This window comes from Diorhabda carinulata, chromosome 2, assembly GCF_026250575.1.
Source record: "Diorhabda carinulata isolate Delta chromosome 2, icDioCari1.1, whole genome shotgun sequence".
Taxonomy (NCBI): Eukaryota; Metazoa; Arthropoda; class Insecta; order Coleoptera; family Chrysomelidae; genus Diorhabda; species Diorhabda carinulata.
In genome coordinates this window covers 29,870,151-29,881,386 of record NC_079461.1, presented here as the reverse complement: position 1 = coordinate 29,881,386, position 11,236 = coordinate 29,870,151, and the positions used below count along the sequence as shown (strand labels likewise).

Below are 11,236 nucleotides of genomic sequence, written 5' to 3'. Positions count from 1 at the left end.
ACGACCCCCTGTTTAAAAAATCCGAAAAGGGGGCTGTCAAGGGAATGAATAAAAGGTGAGAATTTTTTGTGTTATAAAACACTTCGATTAAAATAAAAATGACGGGTCGAGGATTTTTCATCTTTGTTTAAAATAAGAGATTCCTAGATGGGGTAAGACTTAATTATAGAAATGGGTAGGATAAAAATCAAATAAACAATAAACATTTGCTCTGTTCTTTTATTTGTGTTTCAGCATATATAATTTCATTTTTTAGACACAATAAATATACTTCATAATAATAATATGTAATTTACAATAGAGGCTAAAACATTTGATGAAACTAGGAGATTATTTTACAAGAAAACATACATTTTAAAACATCTTATCGGCAGATTATTTTCAAATGTTCAATCGGTTTATTTCTATAAATAACTAAATATACATAAATAGTTTGCTTCTTGCATTTTCTTTTCAACCAATCAAGGCCTAGTGTTGCCAAATGGCCACAGTAAACATATAATTTTACAACGTGAATTTCAAAAAAACTTAGGCAAGTAATGGATAGATGACAGCAAATATATTTACTTGGATGTGTATAACGTCTTATCAATTAATGGCAAGTTGCAGAAAGTGGTCGAACAGCTGTTTGTCAGCAAGTTAATGCAACTCCTCGTGGTCGTGGCAATAAGAATGGACATATGGTTCGAGTAAAGACAAATTCTCTTTTAACCGGAAACAAATATTCCTACTTTTTTTGATGTGGTATTTAAGTAAACACAAATACATGTTTCTATAAAAAAATTATTTATAATACCGATTTGTGTTAACACCCGCACATGTTTATTTTGATATTTTGATGACAAATTATTCACATGTTTTTTAGACGCGGCTTTTTTTTAGAGGAAGCTCTTAAAATTGCATATTCTGATGAACTACTAGTGAACTCAATATATATATTGATCCAATCCACCGAACCTAGTTCTTTTACTGATGAAGAATCGGAGGATGAAGATTACAATGATCGATAGACTTCCCTCTTAGCAGATGGACATAGAATTGATCCTACTGAGGAAGACATGACCAACTATATCAATACTAAAGGAAAAATATATATTACAGTAGCGAATTAAACAGAAATTTTTAAAAACAGTACCGAATACAGATCTTCAGAAGAGGAAATTCAACTTATGTCCAAATCCTTTCCGAATCAGACTACAACCAATATTATAATGTCTCCTGTAGTGTTGTTTGAGCTATTTTTCGATGAAGATATTTTCCAACACTACTACATCTAATATTGTATGATATCCGTTAAGCGGTACACAGAATAAACGCGAGCGTGACGAGCTCTAGATGTTCATAAATGTTGTTGTTAAGAAACAGTGATTACGCACACAATGATCGCGCTTATACGCACTCTAGACGTCAAAGTTAACCAACTTTTCATGCGCTGATCGTCAAAAACATAACCTCACTTTTCTAGTGCAGTTTGTAGTTGCAGATATCCTGAAAAATGACTTCTCGGTTGATACGAAACATCCAAATTGGGCAGCTGCCCTGACGGTTACATGCAACTCAGCGAATTAGGGCGATCATTTACCGAAAGCCCATGATGTGGCACGTATTCCGGCCCGGCAGCCTATTACAGCGAAACATCCACCATAACAGAAAAAGTAAAGTAGTTCCAGAAATTCCATTCGGGTTCCGACTCAGATATAGGTTTTTCTCTGAGAAGCAATAGTGAAGTTAGAATGTTACGTGCACATGACAGTCGGCTGGATACAAAACCAAAATTAGGCAGAATATAGGAAATCATTTACTTATTTGCAAATTCCATGACAAAACTGGTGATTATCTTCTTCATCAGGATTTTTTATTGAATGTTTTGCTCAATAAGTTCAAAAGTTGATCATATAAACCCGGATCTATCCATATGTGTTTAAAAAATTCACCAGGATCCATTTCGCTCGTTTTAAAATATGTTGTAGTAAAGTAACTGTAAATATTTCTATTCAAATTGAGGGATCTCGCCCACCGACGACGTGTAAATATTTCATACAATAAAGTAAGTATATAATACATAATAAATAATTCAAAATCGTGGATCACCGTTCAAATTTCTTTGTATACATACACATTTCTTTCATTCAGTGCAGCTTTAAATTTGGGGCGTATTTTAAACCATTCATGAACCTCTAGAGTGCGTCAAGTTCGCGTTCATTCGGTGCAGCGCTTTAAGGTTTTAATACTTACACACATTCAGTGTCCTTTCATGACATTTTTACCCGTTTAATCCCCCTAAAATAAAACTCTAGATCCGCCACCGAATAATGGTAGTGATCGGTATGAAAAGACTCGCATATACGAAACAGTTTTTGCTAAATTAAAATTTTTAATAATCTTTAGACATTGTGCTACAGAGGAAAAAGATTATTTCAGTTGTAAACTAAAAAATCTTCTATATATTTCACAGTATTCGCAACTATTTCACAGAAAATAGGAAAAAAAATATAAAATCGGTACTAGAGTAAATTTCAATACAACTTAACGATAAATTATAATAAACTTGTTCCACTGGATTCCCACTCTATTTTACCAGAGGATTTGTTTTTGGTCCGCATTTACTTTAGTCATTTCGTTTAATAAATTTTTTAGTCCTAAAAAATTTACTCGAAAGATTAAATAATTGTTTTGGTTACTTCAAAGTACAAGCCACCCAGAAGAGTATTTCCCTAGGACAATATCAAAAAAATGGAGTTTTGTAAAATTTTGTAACAAAATTATTACAAGATGTTAAAAATTATTTTAAAAATAGTTTCAATAATATTTTTGACATTTATTTTTTAGAATCTACTTTATTTTATGACTAAAACACTTAATAGTATTTTCAAGTAATATTATATTACACACCGAGGTGGGAAGAACTTCATTACTGTCGAGAGATTAGATATAGTTTGTTTCGTTCTGAACATACCTAAAATATTACATTTAAGAAAAAATTACCAGGCATTTTTCTTAGAATAATCAAGCAGGTACCTATACCAAGCTATTGAATTATATAGGAAGTGGTGAAAAGAAAAACAGGTGAAGAATACTAGTTCCGAAAATGTACTATTAGTATATTTTGGAGAACAAACCAGACAAAAGTATGATTCGAACGATGCCACAAATTGAAGACAAACTGATATTTCGAAATATGGGAAACTGGTGGTCTTCCTAAATCGATACAAAGTGGGTTTCAGGCCCAAGAAATTTTTTAAACAAAGCTCCAAATGAATTTCTACCGATAAAGATAATGTATTTATGATCTTTAAATCAAGTTATTTTGTTTAATCATGTTTGAGCTTATACAAGTGCACAGTTATTATGGTTGAAATTCTAGATTCCAAAACACATACAAGTAGATCATTTTTAATTACTGATCCAGCATGGGTGAAGATCATTCGAGACTACATGAATTTGAGAAAAAATAAAGAAATCGATAGATTTTTATTCGGCTTAGACGAGAAATAGTATAAAATCAAACAATTGGACACAATACAATGGCTAATTTTTCCCAAAAAATTGCTACTTTTTTTAATTTAGAGGACTCGAAAGGCTTTCTAAGAAGAACCGCCGCTACGTTACTTGCCAACAGCTGTGCAAATGTACTCCAATTAAAAAAGTCGAGAGGATGTAAATCTAGTACTGTGGTAGACGGTTATGTGGATAGCTCAATGGAGAATAAATCCAAAACTGCCTATATGCTGTCCCAATTATAATAAATCAAATTTAACCATTATTTCAATAAGTAGTTTGTTGTATTTTAGTTCATTGTTGGTTTTTATTGTTTGCCATTAACCCTCCGTCTGCAACGTGCGGTCTCTCACACCGATCCGTAAAATTATTCTGAAGTGAACAAAGGCACATGAGTGTATCAACTTGCCCGTCTAGGTATTCCTTAAGCTGCAGTCTACACATAGATTTCTTAACATTAGCACATATTTACCCAGTTAGTTTGTCGGCGAATCACCGTTTCGGTCTTTCACACCGCGGTTACAGTTTATGCACGATTTTTAGTCTAAAAAATTTATTAATTCTGAATAGGTTATAATTAGTAGTATTTTTCGATAAAATTTGCGAATATGACATACGAGGAAACCCATGCACGGCTCCAGAAATGATGATGAAATGTTGATGGAAGAAGATGATGAAACAGTCCCCTTAGATGGCGATGAGAGTTTCTCAGACGATAAAACAGAGCAGCAACCCCTAGCGTTCTTGTAGAGAAAGCATTCTTGGAAATTATGCATAAGAATTCCTTCGACCTAATTCTCTATACGGATGCCTCCAAAGCTGAATCCGGTGTGGGTTGCGTAGTCACTACAAAACACGAACTCATAAGTTCTTTCCTCTTACCCTCGACGTGTAGTGTTTACACTGGTGAACTATACAGTATCCTTCAAGGCTTCAAATATATTTCTTCTCCCCATAAACATATCGCCATATGTACTGACTCTCTTTCATCCATACAGTCAATCACAACCATATTCACCGACCACCCAATAGTCCAAAACATTCATAACACCTACCAAACTCTCATTGCTCTTGATATAACGCCACAAAAAATCATCTTGAAATCCCAGTACAGCTGGACAATGATCTGAAGATTACTTTCAAACACCTCACTAAAAAATCTTGACACGATACATGGAGCAAGAGCACTACAGCACTACATCAAATCCGCCCAACTACTTCTCACATTTCCCTAAACTTTCTGAATGCCGAACTTATCAATTCCACCGCATATCAACAGTTTGACATGAAAACCAACCTCCAGGAGACACTTAACTGCCCGACGGAAATAAGGAAAATCGTGCAGTTCCTTAAAGCCACCAAGCTGTACAAGAAAATATAATTTAATTTATTTACATTTACATTTATTTTATATTGTAACAGATTGTATTTTTTGTATTTAACTGTAGTTTTATTTTTATTTAATTCGAATGTATTTAACTTATTATTGTTTTTGTGTGCCAATACCAGCGCTGTCGAGGCACGTTAAACTGAAATTAAAAAAAAAAAGTATAATAAAATGTATCAAAAACTTAGCGAGGCTTAATAAAAGATGTATAACGAACTTGTTACCGCAAAAAAAATAACAACTGACAATATTATTGGACTTTTTAGATATCGGTCTCTCAGACCGACGTTGCAAGAATTTTACTTCTACAGCACGTTGCAGACGGAGGGTTAAATAGGTATTATAATATTTGTCAATGTGTTATATTTTTAAATATAAAAAATATCTACAATGGATGAGATTTTATCGATCACAATATTTTAAATTAAATGAGGGTGGGAAGAAGAGGTGTGTAATATGACACTTTTTAACCTTCAATGACCATTACAAATAATCATTTGTAAGTCTAAACTTTGTAGGTTCGACGTACACATCTTTTGATTGACACCTCTCACTTTTGATTACAGAAAAGTGGGTAGTCGAAAAGTGGAGTAGGAATCAAATGGAACAGGAAAATTTATTGAAATTTTTTTAAAATCAACACTAGTAGATTTTAATTAGCGATTTTACATATTTCTATTATTTTGCAACAAACTCTCCAATACATTATAATGAATGATTAATAAACATTTATTTAAAAAATCACTAAATTCCAACCAATTGATCCCATTTTAAAAATATATTATGCATGAATATGTGACAATATTACTGCTAATGAAAATATTGTTACATTGCTGGATTATTTATTAAGATATTTACATAATGAAAAATATTTTTTTATTGTATCACACAAAGTATGAAAAATATTAAAGAAATCAATTGTAAAAATACACGACTCAACAAAAAAGTTTATATTTTTGGGTCAATTATACAGGAAAGCAAGAAGAAAATACCTTTTTTTGATATAAAGTTTGCTTTTGTGATAGTTATGGAAATAATACTCATTTTTCATTTTTTTTTATAAATTTTCAATTAGTTAAAATACACTTAAAATACTGTGAGATCAGAATAGGGTTTTTACATTCACGCCGTGCCTCCAGATGGCACTCGAGTGATAAACAACGATCATATGTTTTGTACATGTCTAGAAAATGTTAAAATGTCATCTAGAAAGTGTAAATACGAGGCTGATACATTTTGTTTTATATGTGGTAAATTTATTATTTATTCGAGACATAAAATATCTGTGAAGCCTAAGAAGCATATTTTGTCTGTCCTGTTCAGAATCAAGACAAGCCATGGAATCCACATGTTGCTTGTTATTGTAAAACATGTTTGGATGGTGAGTAATTTTTAATTTATCATTAAATAAAATCTCATAGTCATAAATAGAAAACTACACCTTCGTCATCGGACGTATGTAAAATATCAAAATCTACTAAATCGTTTTCCATTATTGTTAATACTACAAGGCCTGAATCACATCAAACAACCTCAAATACAACAATCAACAAATGCTCCATTGCTCTCTACACTATATCGTTCTTTGTATCCGGTCGAACTAATTCTATACAGTTCCAGTGCAGCTACCAAGAACAAACCTTAAGTTATATAATTTTTTTTGTGTCATTACGAACTAAACTATCGAAATTTTACACAGTGGAGTCAAATTTTGTGTTGTCTAAGTTTACTAAAATGGACTTTCCAAAATCGTTGATAATTTAAACTGAATCAACACTCACAATTACACAGTCCAATGGTCCTTTAGGACTTTCGTAATTTCCTGCATTTACAGCTTAAGGGACTAGTCCCGGTTAAGATTTTCAAAAAATTGATTTTTTTTTTACTTTTTTCGGATCTTTTTACTTTCAAAAAACATCTCCACAAATTCCATAGCGAAATTCAAAATAATAAGAAAGTTATAATAGTTCCAGGTTGCACGCGTTACTCTTTGTAACCCATCGACAGAGTTTTTAATTATTTGTGCGTTTTATTTGTATTATTTTACCGTAATTTACCAGAAAATTGCGAGAAAATTTGAAGAAAAAAATTGCCATGTGAAAAAAAGTGAAAAAACGTTCATTTTACAATTTATTTTAACACCCACCATTTTGTTTTTTTTTTCTCAAGTTTTCATTCAAAGGTGATAAATTACGATATAAGCTACCTTCCACTTTAAAAAGCTTTTTGAAATTTTTGTTTCATATTTAGCAAATTCGAGATTATCTCAGCGCAGTGGGGACTATAATTTTCTCAAAGTCTCAACTTTGGCGCTCTCTATGAAATGATGTTGAAGAAAAAAAATTGTTTTCTAACACTTTATTATCAAAAGATAAGAAACAAAAAGATCTATATAGAATTATAATAATAAAAATAAAACGAGAAAAAAAATATTTAACTATGCGTCATTTTTAACCCTTATAGTAGTAAGGGGAGCATAACGGGGACGAGAGGCACGACAGGACCGCCTACACTTACAAAAAACTATAGTTAACGACTATGCACGCGAAAATGGCGTTATAATGCTTTACTGTACGTCGCATTGCACCCATAGGCTCCAACCCTTGAAAGTTGGCTTTATGAAACCTTTAAATGTATACTATGACCAAACCTGCTCCAATTGGTTAAGATCACACCCGGGACGAATAATAACAACATTTCAAATAAGCGAAATATTTGCAAATGCATATATTCAAGCTGCAACAATGTCTACATCCATCAATGCCTTCAAAAAATGTGACATATGGCCTTTCTATCAGAATAAATTTACAATTTTTTAGCTGTATCAACCACAGACGTACCACTAGCAAATAATGAGTCTGAAACAGGTCCTTTAAATGTCCGAATCCAGAAGCAACCACCAACTATTCTTGAAGAACATCCATTTAAAGCAGATTTGCCTGCTTTAACAACATCTCAGCCTCAGCCTGTACCATCAAAACTTAATGAACATAGCCTAATCCAATCTCCAATTCGAACTTCGTTTGCAAATGCTTCATCTCAAGAAATTATCGCGATCCCGAAAAACAAAGAAAGCAAACGAGAAATAACTATCGTCGGGGGAAAACTGTTGATCTCACTTCGAACCCCTACAAAATTGAGTTAGAAAAACGAGAACAACTTATAAGAACGAAAAAGTGTTCTAATCCCAAGTTAAAGAAGAACTCCAAGAAACAGAAGACCCAAAAAGCTTCCTCTAGTGTAGAAAATGCCATCGAGCATACCATGTGCCTGTACTACCTTGACGTGAACCACACTTATTTAAAGTCTTCGGAAGTTTGGTTGGGCTCATACAGCTTGTGCTGGTAGAGACGACGAGAATACAGAAGAAATCCACATCTGCTTGTACTGTGACGCAAAATAAATACTGCCCCACCCTGGGGCGGGCTGGGGTTTTCATTAGAGTTTCAAAAAATTAAAATTATTACGTCATATGATTATTTACATCACCAAATTCTATGCCAAATGATAGTTTAATAAGTAACCAAGGTATTGTGACTAGTGCTCATTAATAAATACATTATGTTGATTATTTTACTGTATATTTTCTTTAACGTCCTCATTATGCCCCCCTCACCCCTAACAGGTACTAGTTCCTTAAAGTATTGGTGTAGTGGTGATAAAACTTTCAAAGTATGACAATATTAAATTTTTTCCCAGAATTATTCTCAATTAAATTCCTCAACTTGTTGGATAAAATTTATCTCCAAAATTATCTTTCCACTGTTACACATAAAGTCAGTTGATATAACAAAAAAATGTATTTTCTTATACTCCAAATCCCATAAACACCAATAAAATATAAAGATTGTAAAAAGTCAATATTAAAAATACTATCAAATTACATAATCTCTGGGCCTGATTTACTAGATGGCGCAGCTGCTCCACTCAATAATTGTTGTGCCGATTGTGCAGCTATATGAGGGTCAAAAATTATAGGTTGGTTTTGAAAACCTGATAAAGGCGGTGGCGGTAGAGTTGAATTTGATGCAGGTGTACCATACAATTTGTTACTGGATTGCGCTTGAGGCAGAATGTAAGTTTGGGGATAGTTAGTTTGCATTGGAGGATGTACATTTGTTTGGACATTGCTAGACTGCTCCAGGGGATATGAATACACTGGATATACAGTTGGGTTAATATTACTAACAGGATAATCAGCAGGATTATACATAGCCGGTGTTGCAACTGGTTGTGGTGAATACAAAGAAACCTGAGGTTGAGATGTAGCTGTGTTTTGAATATTAGAGTTACTCATATCATCGCTGGTAGGAGCGACAGTTTGAAAATTAATATTAAAATTAGGAATGGACGAAGGTGCTGGTACATTAGATGTATATACTGGTGCATTTTGTTGAACAGTACTATTAGACGTAGTGGGGAGTTGTGATTCTTCAGCTAACTGACAAGGTTGTATTTTCAAATTTTCTGTATTTTGAATTAATGTATTGATTGATTCAGTGGTAGCATTGCTGGGTATCTCACTTTGTTTGTCACTAGGTGGTGATATAGTTGGAACTTGACTAAATATTGTTGTAGTTGGTGGTGGTTGCACCACATTTCTTACAGGTATTCGATGGAGGTAACCATACCCTATACCACAGCCCAACATACCTTCTCCACCCCATTGTGAATTAGGAGTTATCGTTACTTCTCTACATGTATCATCATCAGAATTATATACATAAAACTTGAGAGGAACTCCATCATGACTTTCAATTAAGTTATATAGATCTTCACTTTCATGTAACACAGAATCTGAACCTACTATATAATCTGTGAAAGGTCGTAGTTTTGCTATGGCCGCTGGTGAGTTTGGATGAACTTCAAGGATATGCCAAACAGTTTCTTTTGCAACCTCAAAAGAACAGAACTTTATACTGACACCCAAATGTCCTTGTCCACCCCAAGTATCACTTGGTTCTATTGTTAATGTCCTTACACTTTGAGACTTATAACTGTATACAGTCATAGGAATTTGTTTACCTGAAAATAATAGTTATTTATGTATCAAGGCACTAAAATCATACTTTTTGTCACGTAGCTGAAGTTAGTGGCTGAGGCGTTTAGCCGAGTCAACTGACCAGACTAGTGACAAAAAGAGACTCTAATGCCATGTTACATATTACATTCTTTAAGAAAAATCGCCCAGATTCAATTGGCATTAGTGTTTCACATTACTGCCTATTTCAAAAACGAAACTGATTTCCAAACCCTATCGATAGCATTTGGAAACCATTATAAACTTTTACATTAGGGTGTGGTTATATGGAAAGGATGAAGGTTTTGGAGGAGATCAATTCAATGGAAACACTCTCCATGTTCTACACTTTAAATTTAACTCAAACATACATTTGCAAATTCGAAAATTTTAAACCATATTGAGAATAGTACTGTTTGACTATTTCAATTATTTTTGACCTAGTCTTAAAGTTCTATCTTTTCCATGTGGTTGCACCTTTAACTGATAGTCCTTGTTAAAGCATGACAAATGATGAAATAAAATCTAATAAATAATAGAAAACATTCTGAAATAGATAATGGCTAAAAACAAATTATTTATTGAGGTTATCATGTGTTCAGTACAATAAATTTTTATTGGAATTATTGTTTCTCATACAAAATAATTACTTTTAAATGAGGTGTTCATAAAAATTCAGATACTGTAAAAACATTAGACTGTATAACGCCTTTATTGTTAATATCAATTATACACAAGATGATGGTTATTTAAAATAAATTTGTATAGATCATAAAAAATATATAAATTTTCTAAACACATACAATTAATTACGACGTAATTTTTTAATTGTATATATATTTATTCCAATTATATAAATACAATACACTCTCACAATTCTATTATTCAAAAACAAGTATAAATTATTAGAAATTCTTACCTATTCCATTTTTAAGTATGGTCTTAAGAGTATCATTATCTCTATCTAGACGAATTCCATTAATAGATACAATAAAATCAAAAAACGGTTGTAAACCTGCTTTACTTCCAGGGGAGTTTTCTTGTACCTAAAATTTTAAGCACTTGTACAATTATATTCTAAAACTAGACATCTGTTATTTACTCGAAGTATATGATATCCTTCCGATCCACCACCAGGAATATCTACACTTTCTGAGTTTCCCATAATTTACTTTAATAAAATAATGACAAATTACGTGGCACCATAACCAAAAATTACTATCTCAATAACAACACATCCCTTTGAATATTTTTGACAATTTGATGGCAACAATGACGTGTTATTTTATCTTCTTTCATTAGTTGACAGGATAAATGTTATCTAAGCTGAC

General features: G+C 32.6%; 1 protein-coding gene across 1 annotated transcript; it reads right to left on the bottom strand.

Moving 5' to 3' along the window:
* Positions 1-201: 201 nt before the first annotated feature.
* On the bottom strand, positions 202-11,182 carry LOC130903837 (Golgi reassembly-stacking protein 2). The gene is made up of 3 exons (XM_057816180.1): positions 11,008-11,182; positions 10,825-10,951; positions 202-9,910 (listed from the first exon to the last, which is right to left on the bottom strand). Exons 1-3 carry the CDS (start codon positions 11,068-11,070, stop codon positions 8,766-8,768), a joined length of 1,335 nt encoding a protein of 444 aa, XP_057672163.1. The 5' UTR covers positions 11,071-11,182; the 3' UTR covers positions 202-8,765.
* Between the last annotated feature and the right edge of the window lie 54 nt (positions 11,183-11,236).